The sequence below is a fragment of the Oncorhynchus nerka genome, linkage group LG14 (assembly GCF_034236695.1).
Source record: "Oncorhynchus nerka isolate Pitt River linkage group LG14, Oner_Uvic_2.0, whole genome shotgun sequence".
In the NCBI taxonomy this organism is placed as follows: Eukaryota; Metazoa; Chordata; class Actinopteri; order Salmoniformes; family Salmonidae; genus Oncorhynchus; species Oncorhynchus nerka.
The window spans coordinates 54,884,416-54,903,244 of record NC_088409.1 but is presented as its reverse complement, the minus strand read 5'-3'; the positions used below and the strand labels follow the sequence as shown (position 1 = coordinate 54,903,244).

Here is an 18,829-nt window from a genome sequence, read left to right as displayed (position 1 = left end):
GAGTGTGTGTGTCAATATTGAGCTGCAATGTGTGTGGGCTTCTCCTTTCCTCCTCCACGCCGCGTCAGCTCGCAGGAACACACCAATGAGCACGTTCCAACGCGTCAGCAGTAGCAGCCTGCCGCAGAGGTGATATGGCAGCCCACTTAACACTGCACCTGCTGCTATCGATTCATTCAACCAACTGTTGGTCCAATGGAGCCTTTCTCCTGGCAGCTGCACCTGTTAGCACCAAGGAAAGGGGAGGGACGCAGACGGGGGGCTGTGAGTAAACGTTCTACTGGGACGCCACATTAATGTTTTTACACGCCGCCGCTTGGTCCAAAGCGGCTCCATCCGGCCGGTGGCCAGCGGAGAGACCAGTGTGTCAGCTTAGGTTTGGGGGAAGGCCTTTGATTAATGGTTGGCTGGTGTTAAAACACAGAGACAATCTTATTGAATTTCCACAACTGTTGCCTGGGTCTTGTTCTATACGCAGGGGTCAGGGCTATTATTGGTGCGAATTAGATCCCAGTCACAAACAGAGAAGAAGTGGGAATGGGAATGAAAGAAGTCCATTTATCAGGTCGATTCACACCCGCATAACACGGAGCAGAGCACACCATCTGTTACTCTGGCAGAGGTAGAGAGAGGAGAGGGATGTAGTGGGAGGAGGAGAAGGGGCTGAACGGGCTCCCAGACAGAGGCTGATGATTGGTCGCTAGCTGTTTGTAGGGTTCAGGGGTCAGCCAGGTTGTTTTGTAGGGGTCGGAGAGGTCAGAGGTTAGTCTTACCAAGTGCACACGGTACATGATGCTGATTCCCAGAGTCATAAAAGGCTTGGAGAAATCGATAACCTTCTCCCTCTCTGCGGTGATGGTGAGCCCCGCTACGGCCAGGTCCGCTTTCTGGAATAGACACGCACACACACACCACCCATTCAGATATGCACAGATAGGTACATCTACAGTAACAAAGGTTGGGTTGCGGTGGTGGAAAATGCATGGAAAGTTAAATGAAATAGTAAGTAGGCTACTGGTGTAATTCCACTCCTACTGTGCTGCCATTGTTGTCCGTGACGCCTTGTCTGCCAGCAGTGTGTTGCATCATTGGCTTTGTGTCTGAAACCTGACTCATGCAGGGCACCAGGGAGAACAGAGTGTAGAGCAGAGGGGGGATACATCCCAAATGAAACCCTATTCACTACTTCTGAGCAGGATCCAGTGCACTATATAGGGAATAGGGTGCCAATGTTTTTTTCAAGCTGGCGAAGAGCAGATTGTTATGACAAATCACTTGACACAGCAGCCAGTTAGCCAGCTAGGCTGAGCCAGCCAGCCAGCCAGTGCTACTCGGCATGGTAGGGCTGTGAAGGTGGCTGCTCGATCCCAGTATTCATCCGACATTGCAAAGTGCATCTGCAAGAGATTTTCATCTCCCCAGGACCCAGTGCAACCCTTCGCTGCTCTTTGTCCTATGCAGTTGGAAAATAAGAGGATTGTCAGAGCTCAACTCTAAATGAGAGGAGAGCCTGCCTGCTTACAGCCTGCCTGCTTACAGTGTCGGTCCAAGTGAGTATCCCACTGTTAACTTGGCTAGAAGGCCCTGTTCAAAAGAATCAGTGGAAATATTTTGCTCTGATAGCACACCCATCATCAGTTAGGGCCATGCCATCATTGGCACAGTGCTCGTTGACACACTAAATAAAACAAACAAACAACTTTGGACCAATCAAGAAGAAGAACTTTGAGATACAGTATATAGACAGTACTGTAGTATAGCTGTAGGCAGATATAATTTGTAGAGAGACAAGCAGAAGGTTTAGCGTCAAGGCTAGCACTGGGTCTTGTTATGTGGTAATGTACACTGGCAGGTGGGTATCATACACATTTCACTGTAGGTGGACCTATATATATATATATATATATATATATATATATATATATATATAAGAAAGAGATAGAGAGAGAGAGTGGTGGCTTTTCACACGATCTTCACTCTGTTTGAGTACAGGTCCCTGGAGGAGTTGACCAATCCTGTCCAGAATAACTTGAACAGCAAAAACAGAGCTCCAGGTGCTAACACAATGGCAAAAAAGTTCTGGAAGGCTTTTTAGTGGTTGTTTTACAGTGTTTTCACCGACAACAACTCTGAATGACCGCGCAAAACCAAGCATTTAGCCAACCCCCAGCCAGCCCGAAAGCAACAACAAAAAGTATCTCGGCAAAAAAACTCCAGTCACTCCATATTAATGCACCTATTGAATATTAATATTGATTACTGGAAGCTAACAGCTATTGAAAAGTGTGTGGAGAGAGAGAGAAAGCACACGGTATAAAGTCAGCTTTTAAATAATGCATCGTTGTATTCTTTCCCCATGCCACCACACTTGTTTCCACTTTCGCTCAATCATAAGATGGTGCCCTGGAAAAAAGCGAGATAGGAAAAGAAAATCAAAGCCGTCCCTACGGCTGCTGAATAATGCATTGAGTTAGAGGTTCCCCACTGTACGTGGCATTTCATCTTCCCGGTAGGACTTTGCCTCCGTCTCTATGGCTACTTAAAGTAAAGCCCCCATCCCCAGCTTGCAAATGAAGCCTGTGGAAAGCTTGTCCATACATTCTCTTCTCTCAGCGTTCGCTCTACTTTTCTGTGTTAATTCAGTCAGCCGCTATAGGCTAGCTACAGTACAATCTCTCTTCCTTCTTCTCCTCCTCCTCTTCTAACCCCACCAACTATAACCCAGTCATCCACTAACCCTCTCCTTTCCAGTCTGGGGGTCTTTCCAGAGAGTGGAGCTCAGAGGCAGGGACTCAGTGACCCCACACCTTCCTGCGCTGTCTCCCCTCGACCTTCCCCCTCCCCGACATTCCTTGGTACTCTGTAGCAGCTACTCTGTAGTCTGTATTGTGTAAGGTGCAATTAGACCAAGTTGAGACCTCCTCAAGGTCCCCAAATCAGAACCAACTTGCAGGGGGACAAATGGAGACAATAATACGAGTAGGCATTCCTTTCATTTCCTTAATGGCTTTGCCTTCCATTAGCCTATAGCGAATTAAGACACATAACTTATTAAGGGCTCCCTCACCACCTCCTCAACCCTTCCACTCTATCCCCGGTCTGCGTGAACATCTACAAAAAACATTGGTAAGTGCGACCACATTCTAAGACCAGCAATATAGACTTTTCATTCACAAACAAAATGGTTCTGATGGTTTAGCAGACTGGTTAGCTGGGCCCTTTTAAAGACATGTCTGTGTTGTGAGTGTTTGCTCAAGGGTGACTGGGGCTAATTCAGATTCATTAGGACAGATGAGCTGTATCCGAGTTCGAAAGGGTGAACAGAACACAGCCATGCATGCGTCCCAAATGGCACCATGGTCAAAAGTAGTGCACTATAAAGGGAATTGGGCGCCGTTTGGGATGCAGACCCAAGACTCTGTGTCATCTGTTTCAGGCATTATCTGGACTAATTAACAGCCTTGCACCTCCTGTACATCCTTGTTCTCTTCCTCCTCCTCCATCTTTGATATTTTTCTCCTCCTCCTCCTCATCATCATCCTCACATCTCTGCATGGTTACATCCCCTTACTGTAGGATGCTCTCAATGTGAAAACATCAATCAATAGCTTTGGGCACTACTTTTCTGGATCACATCACTGGGGACATGTTTTACTATGAGACACTCAGCCTATCACATATCAGATTAAATATTTTGACCCTGGAGTCTACGGAGACACACTATGCCTGCACACATAATACCCACATACAGGCCCCATACACACTAAAGTTATACAACTGATGCCATGTATTTGGCACAACGGTTGTAATACAACAGAGAGCTTTTCTGTCAAAAATAATTACACAAGCGTTGTGGCGACAGCGCACAATGGTTGTGGACACATTTCTGTGATGACAAACTCTCCATTGTATCATGAACATACAGTATTAGTTGTATCACATCCACGGTGTCAAATCAGTTGTAATAACCTGTGCTTGAGAGGGCCACTGGATGTTTGTAGGATGTTATTGGTTTGTTAGGGGTGATTTGGCAGTAATGGCTGTAAATTCATGAATAACATTTGATTAAAGGGTTGATGAATTAGTCTATAGTTTGAGTGGCATTATGCTGTGAAGTGGTAGAAGGGGGTAAATGGTAGGTAGATGGGTGGCAATGGAAGTGCCCAGAGTTTTTCCTGGTCAAGTCATATGGTCAAAAAAAATCCTGTTTACTACAGGAAGCTGTTGCCCTTACCCTTGAGATGAGCTCTCCCACCATGCCCGTCCAGGTACCGTTGGTCCCAGATACCCCGTACACCCCGTCCCCCACCAGATTGATACAGTACTTGAACTTCAAGATGTCCGCCAGCTCCTTCAGCATGTCCACACAGAAGCCCTCATAGCGCTCGTTCCCTTCCATCTCCTGGTGGTTCGGTCGTAGCATCACGTAAGGGTTCTCCTGCGAATGGACACAGATGTAGCAGAGCACATGTAGAATACCATGATAATGTGACGACCCAACACCTAGCGACCTCGGACCTCGTAACGGTTAAGGTGTTGGCTTGACTGTCACTGGATCTGAGTTTGAGTCCCGGTTGGAGTTTCCCCCCGAATTCACAACAATAAACATATCATAGTATAGTACAGCATAACCTAGTGTAGCATAACATCATCTCAACCATGACAACTTACCCTTTTTTGAGGTCAAGTTGAAATTAGCATATTATATGTCTAGACAGTAGACACTATCTCACCAGAGGTCATTTGTTTTAAAGAGGAGCCAATAAGAATATATCTAGGCAACAATTAACTTCACCACCGTACTTGACATGGGAACAAAAGCACTCAGGCACCTGCTACTGTCCTGTCTCTGTCTGGCACCACCGACTGTTTTAAAACTCGCTCTTTCTTAAAGTTTGTTCCTAATTTATGATGCATTTTTTCATAATGTTGAGTAAGCAGCTCAATGATTTAAATTTGGGGGGTTAAGAGAGATTTATCAACCAATCTTTGGGCAGCATAAAAAGGGGTTCACATCCTACGCCAGCCACCTTAGCTAAAAGACTAAATGTGGCTACTGTTTTTGAAGAATGCTTTAATAAAGCATGTATCAAATCTCGAATGCTGTCCTGTGAGGATCACAATGGGTCAGATCAGCTTGGCAATGGTTGACAATAACCAGACCTTCTCTCACTGACAGAAGAGGGGAGGAGGGAGTTGGTGTGGGGGTTTTGACACCTCACACACACCCTGTCATAAATTGGCGAAAGTATTGGCGAACGGAATGTCCTTTGTTAACATACTGTTTCCCGCCAAAACTTTAACACGGTCAAACGTGAATACTGGAACAATAATTCTAACATAAGAATGTGGGGAATGGTCAGAGGGGAGCTATAGAAAACGAAAGTCATTGGTTTTCATTTTGTGACGTCATAAAAAATTGTATGGACAGAATACTGTAACTTGGAAAGTATATCCCCTTTATCTATCAAGTTCCCATCCAATACGTTCATATAAAATTGAAAAATTATGAAAGTATTTTTGTGAAGATAGGAATGTGCTTTTAGGAGGTATAATAGATAACTTGCAATCATATATTTTGCACGGTAAGTAGCCACGCCCCTATTGAGAAGAGCGTGTCAGAAGAGCGTGTCAGCCTGATGGAACCGTCCTTTTCGACCAGAGTGCTTAAAAGGACTGGCTGACAGTTAACATTTTAGACCAGGAAAGATGGGGAGTTGCAGCCCATGTCTAAAGTGGTTGAAATGCTGAATCTCAGAGACCAGGAAACGTGAGGCGGGAGCTACATGTTTGATATGGTTGGAACTTTGAACCTCAACACGAGGTGAAGAAATAAACTCACCTTCCTTTAGAGCAGAGAGACGGCGAGCTGCAGCTCATGTCCATTGTGGTCAGAATCCTGAATACCAACACGAGGGGGAAAACAAGCTCCCCTCTCAGCCAATAACTGACACAGCTGATTAGCTGTCTTCACTCAAATATCTAGAAAATCTAAGTGAGACTATCCTACTACGCTCATCACCAATGGCAACTGTCGACACGGCTGCCTAGCTATCTTCCAGAGTGAATAACAGTACAAGATGGGAAAGGGGAGACCCTTTTCGGACAATCAGAGACATACAGCTTGCCGCTGAAACACCAACAACCTTCCTAAGGAGCGCTGGTTCTGATAGAGATAAACGTCGAAAAAAGGCACTCGCACGTAAATACATTCATGATTTTTTATTCCAAACGGTTCGTGTGCAAACTATATGATTACTGTGAGAATAGTTCTGAAATATATTGACGATAAGTGTATTTTTCTCTCTCTTGCTCCCCATCTCTGTTGTAACAAGCCGTCATATTGTGTCAGTCCACTAGGGACCTTTGTCTCATGTAAAGGGTATATGTTTATTCTGTGTTATTATTTAGTTAGCTAATAAATAAATATTTAAACCTATTTGTGGAGTGCTGAATCATGAGTACGGCTTGGGCTTTTGCAGATGCATGAGGTTATGACTGTTCAGAATGATGATATGATAAGAGGTAATGATTAATAAGATGACTGTTTATTGATGTAATTTATTCCTTATAGAGTTTAATTCAGGAGATGGTAACTCTTTAAACAACCTCTTCAGTGGTGCCCAAAATCCTACTGAGTTAATTGTTACATGATTAATTTAATCGGGTAACAATTAAACATAGTTAGTTGATTAAATAAATAACAATTATCAGATTAATGAAAGTAAGTCATGACAATTCACTGTGGTGTTTTTATGGACTGAATACTGTAGTATACTGTAGTATTTACCATTTACTATAGTATAAATACGGTAGTAAAAAAGGAGTAGTATATACTGTGGCGTACCACAGACTAGCCACCAGGGGGAAACTCGTCAAGGCCTGGTGACAGACGGAGTCTACATCACGCGGCGATGTCTCCCTCTGCTGGACGTGCCAGGTCTTGACGGGCCCTCCTTGCCAGGACTAATTGGGACTGATTGAGACTGGTGAGTAATCAAGGGGCTGATTGCTCACCAAACGTACGAGTCCCATAAAACTATCAGAAGGGTAGCACAGAGGGGTGTTTCTCATGGAGAGAGGTTCCTTCCGTATAGTCTTCCTCACGGTCAGCAAAAAAATTAATAGAATCCCCCAAAGGAGACAGCAATACCCTGGAACCCAGAAGACGGTAACCTGGAGGAGACCTATTCTTTTATTTTTCTTTGTTTTAATAAACACCTATCACATGGAGCTATCACACTTGTGTCCTTGTCTGATCAGTGTAAACGTTTTAATCAAACCCCCCTGGTCTGCCACAATACAATAGTAATTACTGTCGTGTTTTTGCAAACTGTAGTATACTGTAGTATTTACTGTAGTGTTTTTGCGGACTGTAGTACAGTATACTGTATCATTTACTGTAGTGTTTTTGCAGACTGTAGTATACTGTAGTATTTACTGTAGTGTTTTTGCGGACTGTAGTACAGTATACTGTATCATTTACTGTAGTGATTTTGCGGACTGTAGTATACTGTAGTATTTACTGTAGTGTTTTTGCAGACATTACTGTAGTATTTTATAAAGTGTTTTTGTTTAGTTATCTTTGACATAGAAGTGGGGGACTTTCTCCTTGAGGAAATGAAATGCTAAAAGAGCACATTTTACATAACCTGTAAGTAGGTAGGACTGGGTTCTGAATGGAGAGTTCAGAGCTTCCTCTCTTTTCTATAACCTGTATGGGACACAATATATGGTCTGTTTGCAGGTTTCTTACGGATAGCACAATTTTTTTTTACCCCTTTTTCTCCCCAATTTTGTGATATCCAATTGGTTGCCCCATCGCTACAACTCCCGTACGGACTCGGGAGAGGCGAAGGTCGAGAACCATGCGTCCTCCGAAACACGACCCCGCCAAGCCACACTGCTTCTTGACACACTGCTTGCTTAACCTGGAAGCTAGCCGCACCAATGTGTTGGAGGAAACACTGTACAGCTGGTGGCGACCGAAGTCAGCGTGCATGCGCCCAGCCCACTTGAGCGCGATGGGACAAGGACATCCCAGCTGGCCAAACCCGGACGACGCTGGGCCAATTGTGCGCCGCCTCATGGGTCTCCGTGTCGCGGCCAGCTACGACACAGCTCGGGATCAAACCCGGGTTTGTAGTGAGCTTTATACTTAAGTTGAGAGAGAAAAAAACATACTGTCTGATATAGAGAAATATAGATGGAACATAAGGCAAACCGTGAAATAGCTCTGTCGTACTCCTATTGGGATGGCGTTTGTGTTGACTGTTGACCGGGAGATGAATTCCTTTCCCAGTACGAAGTGGCGTTCCTCCATTACGACATAAAGTGGAAAACCGGAGACCTCAAAGAGGACGACACATCGCACTGCCACCGACCATCCTGTCACCATGGCAACAGCAGTTACTCTACCTGTGGTACTATCAGCCCGGTTTCCCTTACACTTGATTCATCTTATATGGCCTCTCCCCCATTCCATCTCGCTGGAGTTTTCCGTGCACGCACCACTTCATGCTATACTGGTCAGAGAATAGGGATAATAGAATGAGGTGTTTTCCTAGCCTTCTTTGCATCATATCGGAGGTCACTGAATCAGAGCACATTATAATTGTTCCATTTAGTTGACATACTCATCAGTAGTAGATGGAGGGAGGGAGCGGCGGAAGCATTGAACGTATGCATGCAGGAGAGCTCCTGGACTGCATGATAAAGAAGAAGAGTACAGACAGAGAGAACGAAGGGGGCCTTTCAAGGCCCTTGAGTCAGAGCACAGTGACACTCTATAAATGCAAATCCTCTCCCATTAACTTATTAAACAGCCACACATGTTACCTTCCTTGCCCTCGAGTTGACACCTCTGCTGTGGTTATGCGGTGCCACGCGGGAAGGCACAATATAAATGCAAATGATGTCATCGCTCGCAGCAGCCTGGTGGTAGAGGCGCTTTACCATTGCAGCCGGACCGACGCTTTCTCTTTACCCTCCCAAACTAGGGCTTATTAAGGAGTAGTATTTCACGGGCCAGTTTTATATTACACGGCGGGGGTTCAAGAGAGAGAGCTTGGAAACGAATAAACAAACATTCTGGATTCAATTAATAGGTCTCAACACCCCAGGCGATAGAGAGGAGTGGGCCTCTCCGCTTAATTAAACGTGGCCCATCATTTCTCGGCTAGCTCTCCCTTGTTGATTGACGAGTGTGAAACGGAGGCAATGTAATTCTATATTTATCTCCCCAATAGCCCCCATTATTAGGAGACTCTGTAGAGGTGGAGAAGAACATCCTCGTTTGGTGACCCGGTTAACTACTTCAGCTCATGTATTGATTGGAGATCAAGCTATTCTCAGACCCACTCTCTGGATTGGATGGTTCTGGAGGTACCGTGGGTCTCCACTGAGCTGGGGGAAAAATGCTTTTAGTTTTTATGCCCCAGCTCATGGAATAGCCTTTCAGGTCACCTTGAAGTTGGACTCGCTGGTCTCCATTGGACAGTTTAGACTGAGTTCAAGGGAGGTGATATGTGAGAGTTGTGTTTGTCTGGATATATATTGTTGTATTTATTGAACTGATATTGTTATTTTACATGATGATGTATTAAATTGTATTGCATATACGTTCATGTTCGTAGGGCTCCCTTGTAAATTAAACCCCGGTCTCAATGGTGACCCACCCTGTATAAATAAAAGTTTAATAAAAAAATGATTAAAGAAAACTGCAGAGCATTTTAATGAAGAGCTGGCCCATCAATCATGGTAGTAAAAACCCTGACATTAATCAATAATGTGGGGGGAGGGGTCTCTCTCTATCTCTCCAAGGGAAATAAACGATCAGAAATTAACAGTAAGCATTACACTCACAAAGGTTTTTAAATAATATATACTATTGGCTCTGTAAAATGTTGTAGCAATGTGCAAATAGTTGAAGTAAGATGGGAAGATAAATCGGTAAAATATAGGTTGTATTTACAATGGTGGTTGTGCTCCACTGGTTGCCCTTTTCTTGTGGCAACAGGTCACGTCTTGCTGTTGTGGTGGCACACAGTGGTGTTTCACCCAATATATACAGTGGGGCAAAAAAGTATTTAGTCAGCCACCAATTGTGCAAGTTCTCCCACTTAAAAAGATGAGAGAGGCCTGAAATTTTCATCACTTCAACTATGACAGACAAAATGAGAAAAAAAATCCAGAAAATCACATTGTAGGATTTTTAATGAATTTATTTGCAAATTATGGTGGAAAATAAGTATTTGGTCACCTACAAACAAGCAAGATTTCTGGCTCTCACAGACCTGTAACTTCTTCTTTAAGAGGCTCCTCTGTCCTCCACTCGTTACCTGTATTAATGGCACCTGTTTGAACTTTTATACTTATCAGTATAAAAAACACCTGTCCACAACCTCAGTCACACTCCAAACTCCACTATGGCCAAGACCAAAGAGCTGTCCAAGGATACCAGAATCAAAATTGTAGACCTGCACCAGGCTGGGAAGACTGAATCTGCAATAGGTAAGCAGCTTGGTTTGAAGAAATCAACGGGGGGACCTAGTGAATGACCTGCAGAGAGCTGGGACCAAAGTAACAAAGCCTACCATCAGTAACACACTACGCCGCCAGGGACTCAAATCCTGCAGTGCCAGACGTGTCCCCCTGCTTAAGACAGTACATGTCCAGGCCCGTCTGAAGTTTGCTAGAGAGCATTTGGATGATTCAGAAGAAGATTGGGAGAATGTCATATGGTCATATGAAACCAAAAATAGAACTTTTTGGTAAAAACTGAACTCGTCGTGTTTGGAGGACAAAGAATGCAGAGTTGCATCCAAAGAACACCATACCTACTGTGAAGCATGGGGGTGGAAACATCATGCTTTGGGGCTGTTTTTCTGCAAAGGGACCAGGACGACTGATCCGTGTAAAGGAATGTATCGTGAGATTTTGAGTGAAATCCTCCTTCCATCAGCAAGGGCATTGAAGATGAAACGTGGCTGGGTCTTTCAGCATGACAATGATCCCAAACACACCACCCGGGCAACGAAGGAGTGGCTTCGTAAGAAGCATTTCAAGGTCCTGGAGTGGCCTAGCCAGTCTCCAGATCTCAACCCAATAGAAAATCTTTGGAGGGAGTTGAAAGTCCGTGTTGCCCAGCAACAGCCCCAAAACATCACTGCTCTAGAGGAGATCTGCATGGAGGAATGGGCCAAAATACCAGCAACAGTGTGTGAAAACCTTGTGAAGACTTACAGAAAACGTTTGACCTCTGTCATTGCCAACAAAGGGTATATAACAAAGTATTGAGAAACTTTTGTTATTGACCAAATACTTATTTTCCACCATAATTTGCAAATAAATTCATTAAAAATCCCACAATGTGATTTTCTTTCTCATTTTGTCTGTCATAGTTGAAGTGTACCTATGATGAAAATTACAGGCCTCTCTCATCTTTTTAAGTGGGAGAACTTGCACAATTGGTGGCTGACTAAATACTTTTTTGCCCGACTGTATATATATATATGGAGGTTTGGCAGGAGGTTAGGAAGTGCAGCTCGGTTTGAGCTCATTAATGTGTAGTGGGCACATAGCCGGTCTTCTCCTGAGGGAAAATAGGTAGCCGGCAGGTAGCCTAGTGGTTAGAGCGCTGGGCCAGTAACCGAAAGGTTGCTGGATCTAATCCCTGAGCTGACAAGGTAAAAATGGGTAATTCTGCCCCTGAACAAGGCAGATAACCCACTCTTCCCTGGTAGGCTATCATTGTAAATAAGCATTTGTTCTTAACTGACTTGTCTAGTTCAAATAAATAAAAATTGAGTGCCAGGTCTGCCTAAGGCAGCCTCTCACGATTGCATTGCCATGCTCATTGACTCTGTGCATAGTCAAAACTAATTTGGGGTCAGTCACAGTGTATTCTCTGTTTAAGGCCAAATAACATTCCAGTTTGTGCCATTTTTGTTGATTCTTTCCAAGTAATTATATGTGTTTTTTCATGATTTGGTTGGGTTTAATATTTTTGCTCACCGAGTCTGTACATTGTCAAAGCTTTTCTTAATTTTGGGTCAGTCACAGTTGTCCAAGTTTTAATTCTCTCTCACCACGGATGTGCTTGACAGGGTATTTGTGGTGTTGACACGCCTAACTCCTAATGTTGCATAATTCACCACTGTTTGTGAATGCTTACCAATCTATTGACATACACCAATGTCAGAAGCATTCATTGAAATCACAGGAAAATTCGATCTACCTTTTGTAATATACCACAGACAATTCTATGAAATATTGAATTTCAAGCTATGAAGAAATGCAGAATTCCTGTATCTCTAAAAACAGGCTCCCTTTTTTCCATTGCCAGGAGTCTGGTTGGGTGCAGATAACTTCAGCTGAATATTCCCAGTCTTCCATGACCCCCCACCACCCACCACACAATTAGAACCTTACTCTACCCATGCCAGGTACACTTTCTAAAAAAATGGTTAAGATTAGTATTGGGGGAGAGAAAGCTGGTCATATATCTGTACCAGGGGGAAACATCACCCCGAGCTGAGCCTAGAAACTTAAACAATCACACGACAGTGAGAAAATTTGCGATCTCGAAGGTGTATCACATCATACCTGAGTTCGAATAGTATTCACTGCACTTGATTGCGTTTCCTTGGCAAAATGGAACCAATGGCATAGTCCCAAAAGTGCAAACACCACCCATTCGGCACTCCAGGCAGGTTCAATCAAACATACAAAGTACTTGAAAGAAAACAAACACTATTTGAACCTGGGTCTAGTTCAAGGAGCTGTCACAACCCCCTCACAATACCCCCCATCATCCAGCAAATACAATTATGTGGTCCTGAGCCTATAGCAAACTGGTAACTCTAATATACACTGAGAGTATACAAAACAGAACACATGCTCTTTCCATGACATAGACTGACCAGATGAATGCAGGTGAAAGCTGTGATTCCTTATTGATGTCACTTGTTAAATCAACTTCAATCAGTGGAGATGAACGGGAGGAGACAGGTTAAAGAAGGGTTTTTAAGCCTTGAGACAATTGAGACATGGATTGTGTGTGTGTGCCATTCAGAGGGTGAATGCGCAAGACACAATATTCGAGAGCCTTTGAATGGGGTATGGTAGTAGATGCCAGGCGCACCGGTTAGTGTATCAAGAACCGCAACACTCAATGGCAACCCGTCATTCAGGAAAGGTGGGACAGAGCCTGTTTTGAGCCCCACATTCTTTGCAAACAATGTAAATGCAGGTTGGTAATGTTCTCTAGTTGCTCCATGATTAGCTCAGTGTTCTGTCACTTGTGGGGACAGTACAGTGGTTCTTCCTTCAAAAGTTGCGTCGAACTGAAGCACAGCTTGCAGGCTGCCGCATAATTCTATGGCATATTGTTTAAGTGTCAGCCATTAATGGCTAGTTAGTGCTAGTTTGATCACCAGAGGGCATCTTTGAGAAGCATTTGACTGTTTTTAATATTGGCTGTACTAGACCTTTTTTTGCAAGAACATAGTATATGGGATTGATTTTAAGAAATGTAGCTTAATTAATTTGATTAATATTATGGTGTTTTTATGCCAAGAAAAGGGAAAAATTAAACCCTCAGGGTTTCCATTAGGAAAATATGGCGCTGTACAACATGACCGGTCGGGAGTAGGCTACTAAGTGACTGCGAGTGAAGAGCAAAATTATCCTAACATTTCCACACCCTAATTGTAGGCTAACCAATACCCAAATGGTGATTCAGTGACAATAAAAATCTAATTGATTTATCAAGACCAGTCCCCATGCCTGTCTCAGAGCAGCACAAAATGGTGCTGAAATAGTTGACCACACGCGGGTAGGCTATTGCTCCAAATCCTATTATAACAATTGGATGACTTTGGGTGTTCCAGTAAGCAACAATTTGTTGTCTTCATTAGGCTACCTTATTCCAATATTTCTGTCATTCAGTGATATTTATTCCCATAGTAATTTGTTATGGATCCATCCAGAAAACAATACATTTGGTGGACTCCGTAAGAGTCTATTGTCCTGCTGCTAGCCCATCAAGGGTGGATGGCCTCTTTTGTATTCTTAAAAGAACTCCAGTACAGAGAAGAGAAAGGACCCTTGAATAATTAAACATGTCGGTAAAATACTGTTAGACTTGGGGATTATGGTCACGGACAGTGCTGTTCGCCTGTGCTACACCAAATGCGAATGCCCAGGAAAATGAACAGGTACAGTAGGCTACACTACTTTAAAGTAGGCCTAATAATGCTGAAAATAATGCTTAAATAAATCGACTGCTGGTCTTTACTATATGCTGCACATTTTTACATTGTATTCCATTTGCAGCGAGACTATTCAAGCCATCGACTCACTGACGGTTAAAGATGATGAGCAATTGGCAAAGGCAATCTGGAATCAGCTGGCATCACGGGCACAACATCAACATCACTCTCATCACAGTCAGAAAACAATTGAAGAAACTTGAGTGGACTTATGGAAAGGCTCTGTAAGACATTTTATATTTATATATTTCATTTTTCCCAGAACATTAACCATGTGTGCTTTCTTATTTTGTACTGTTCTGTAGTTTCGACTCAATGATTCGTCTGACAAAGAACTTTGCGTGCTGCAGGCTCAGGCCCAGACATTGTTCAAAGCTGGCAAGACATTCAAGGACATCATCAAGAGATTTGCTGGAACCTATGTCAGAGAGGTGTTTTTGGGACCACATTGTATCTATTGTCCTGCGAATAGCCCTTGTGAAAAACAAGTGTTTGAAAACATGTTTTCAAAATGCCTCCAGTTGTCCATCACTACCCTAAATAAAAACACAGCATATAAAGGGCTTTTATACAATTATAATAGAGGGTTAATAACAATAATAATAATAAACGTTGGTTCACAGATCAGAACTCATTAAGAGGCGGTTTCTAGCTTTAAAAACATCTGCAGAACTGGGAAGGTTGTATCCCCCATATATATACAATTTTATTGGTTGCAAGAATTTTGTATAATAATTTAAATACAATTCAGAGTTTTGAATCCGGCATAATTTTGTGTCAATTCATAAACCATGTGCCATGGAATCAGTACATCGAAAATCTCTTCCCAACTATTTTGCAATCTATATGTCACAGCTGTAATTTTTGGGGGTACTTAAATGAAACGGGTATATATTTTTATTAATCACCATTTTCTTTAACCAATTTTTGGTTTTTAATTTGTTATGGCTGCAATCTCCCTATCGGGATAAGTGTCATCAACAACCGCTGAATAGCATAGCGCTACATACAATAAATATTACTATAAATATTTATATTCATGAAATGACAAGTGCAATATAGGAAAACACAGCTTAGCCTTTTGTTAATCCACTTGTCGTGTCAGACTTTGAAATTAAGCTTTACAGCGAAAGCAATCCAAGCGTTTGTGTAAGTTTATCGATCGCACGATAAAACATTAAGTACACTTAGCATCAGGTAGCTTGGTCATGAAAATCAGAAAAGCAATCAAATTAATAGTTTACCTTTGATGATCTTCGGATGTTTTCCCTCAACGAGACTCCCAGTTACACAACAAATGTTCCGTTTGTTCCATAAAGATGATTTTTATATCCAAAATACCTCCGTTTGTTTGTCGCGTTATGTTCAGAAATCTACAGGAAAGAGCGGTCACGACAACGCAGACGAAAATTCCAAATAGTTTCCATTATGTCCACAGAAACATGTCAAACGTTTTTTATAATCAATCCTCAGGTTGTTTTTAAAATATATAATCGATAATATATCAACCACAAATGTCTTTCACAGTAGGAGAGGGGAAAGAACAATGGCTGTCCAAATTCTGTTGCCCAAGCAAAACTCATGTGACCACTTGACGCGAAGATATTGTTCTGGCTCATTTTTCAAAATAAAAGCCTGAAACAATATCTGAAGACTGTTGACACCTTGAGGAAGCGATAGGAAAAGGAATATGGTTCATATCCCTTTAAATCCAGCAAAGGGAGGCTATGGAACATGACGTTTTCAAAATAGAAGCCACTTCCTGTTTTGATTTTCCTCAGGGTTTCGCCTGCAATATCAGTTCTGTTATACTCACAGACAATATTTTGTCAGTTTTGGAAACTTTAGAGTGTTTTCTATCCAATACTAATAATAATATGCATATATTAGCAACTGAGACTGAGGAGCTGGCTGTTTACAATGGGCACCTTTTCATCCAAGCTAATCAATACTGCCCCTGCAGCCATATGAAGTTAATGCAGGGCTAACAGACAAGTTCCTTACTTTTTCCCCCTTCCACTTGATAAAGGTTCCAATTGATTAAGTGTTTTTAACCACAATATTTGTTGTATTATTTGTTCTGTCTTTTCTGGTGGATTAAATAAAAAAATAACGATATTTTGGAGATACCGAAAGGGAGCGGTTATAATCTGAATAAAGGGGAAAACGCCATTCTTGAACACAGGGTAAGACATTCTTACTAATTTGTAAAAAAAGACAGTTTGTTATTTATAATTATATATTTCTGTTTTTAGAGGATATTTCTGTTTTTAGAGGGAGAGAAACCAAAAGCCCACTCTGCCTATTTTTCGAAAATCGTCAGTCCACATGTAAAGTGTAATTTCCCCATTGTATTTCCCCAAGTTCTCTCTTAACTACAGGACCACCGACAGTTTTTTGTTGTTGCCTGATGCAGGACTCTAGTGCCAGAGAAGAGAGACTCTCAGACTGAAAACGCCTCTATTAATTTACAAAAAGTTTAGTCAATTTGTGCCACAGTTTAGACTACCGATAGTTCAGATTTTTAACTCCCTTGTGCCATAGTTTAGAAATCATTAGAAATCACATTTGTGTAAGCAAGTCAGCCATATCAGCTATTTTTTTTAAGACCGTAAAGGAGGCTGAATGAAATGTTTCGCTGACAGAAAATGCTCCGCTGATAGCCAGGTGTAGCAGTGTTAAGATGTTGGTACTGTTGTTGGGACAGATTTATGTAGGCCCTAACAGTTTGTGGTCACCGTTTGTCACCATTATAGTGCATTTAATGTATTGTTTAGTGTTGTGTTGTGTAGTGGCTTTGCTGGCATGCATCCCACTTGTTTATTATTTTTTGCCCCACCAAGATTTACATGCTAAAATCGCCACTGGCAACACTGCTGGGGTTTTCACACTCAACAGATTCCCGTGTGTATCAAGAATGGTCCACCACCCAAAATACATCCAAGCAACTTGACACAACTGGGAGAAGCATTGGAGTCAACACGGGCCAGCATCCCTGTGGAACGCTTTCGAGACCTTGTAGAGTCCATGCCCTGATGAATTGAGGCTGTTCTGAGGGCGACGCAATATTAGGAAGGTGTGCCTAATGTTTGGTATAATCAGTGTATAACCTTGTGTGTGCGTGGCAGTCGCGATTGGTGAGAGACTAGAAATTCTGAAAATTGGTTGTGTGTGAAAGAGCGAGAAAGACAAATGTATCATTACCCTTGCCCATCTTCTTAAGCTTGTATGCCTGAAATCTTTCAAATAGTTTAGCTGGGCTTGATTGAGCAGGACTGGCACAATGGAACCAATGAAAGAGTCTCAAAAGTGAAAAGTAGACTGAAGCAAACATTTAAAGATGGAATTCGCAGTAGGGGGAAACAGCGCCACTGTCCGCCCCACGGTCAATGTTATTTTATTTATTTATTGACGAAGCAGAGGTGGGGAGCTTTGCGCATCATGGTCCAAAAAATTGCTGTATACAGTTAACTGACAAAATAAACCAAAATACAGAGTGTCTTTATAGGGCGTTGGGCCACCACGAGCCAGAACAGCTTCAATGCGCCTTGGCATAGATTCTACAAGTGTCTGGAACTCTTTTAGAGAGATGCAACAACATTCTTCCACAAGAAATTCCATCATTTGGTGTTTTGTTGATGGTGGTGGAAAATGCTATCTCAGGCGCCACTCCAAAATATCCCATAAGTGTTCAATAGGGTTGAAATCTGGTGATTGAAAAGGCCATAGCATATGGTTTACTTAGTTTTCATGCTCATTAAACCATTCAGTGACCACTCGTGCCCTGTGGATGGGGGCATTGTCATGAAGCCTTTTTTAATTTTTTTACATGACCCTAAGCATGATGGATCGCTAATTGCTTAATTAACTCAGGAACCACACCTGTGTGGAAGTACTGGCTTTCAGTATACTTTTATTCCATTGCTTTGGCAGTTACCTGAATGCTGTTGTTCTATTGTGCTTGTGCAATGATGTCCGAGGGAATAAAAAACAGTGTTTGTTGTTTGCAGTAACTTCTTTGTTGTTGTAATATCGAGAATGGACGTGGCAGTTTCCCTATTAAAGACTCCAAGGTTTAAGTACTATTTACACTCGCTCTCCTGAACAGGCCTGAGCCAGCCAATCAAAAATGACTTTAAAACTAATCAACTTAGAGCCGAGCCTCTATTATCTTCCCGGAGCAATCAGGAGTTCAGAAATATCACCTCGCCTAGTGGCACAGCGGAAGAGCTGTCGCAGGTATTTCTTTCACTAACATTCAAAGGATGGATAAAACTAAAATCGGTGACAAAAAGAGGGATTACAACGTAACGTTAGTGGTCTGTGGAGGTGCAAAATCAACAAAAATAAATCAATTCAGAGGTGAAGGATGTTTGCTGTATTTCGTCAGCTCTCGGAGGCACATAGGCCACTGGGATGGTGATGCGGAACTGTACTGTAATCCTCCTGGTGCCGCTCCGCACTGCAGCTGCCCAAGACTGCAACGTCTAGCCCGCCCCTACCGGCAGAGATAAAACGTGACACAGCAATCACGGCTTGATGAATGAGTTGTGATA

The 18,829-nt window shown here is 42.6% G+C and overlaps 1 protein-coding gene across 1 annotated transcript in view; it reads right to left on the bottom strand.

Moving 5' to 3' along the window:
• LOC115141494 (glutamate receptor ionotropic, kainate 4-like) overlaps positions 1–18,829 on the bottom strand; it is a 209,416-nt gene that overhangs the window by 20,718 nt on the left and 169,869 nt on the right. The window contains exons 11-12 of the mRNA XM_029680400.2: positions 4,235–4,438; positions 774–887 (exon numbers count right to left, since the gene is read on the bottom strand). Of these exons, the coding sequence (XP_029536260.1) occupies positions 774–887; positions 4,235–4,438 (318 nt within the window). The remainder of the gene's footprint in view (positions 1–773; positions 888–4,234; positions 4,439–18,829) is intronic.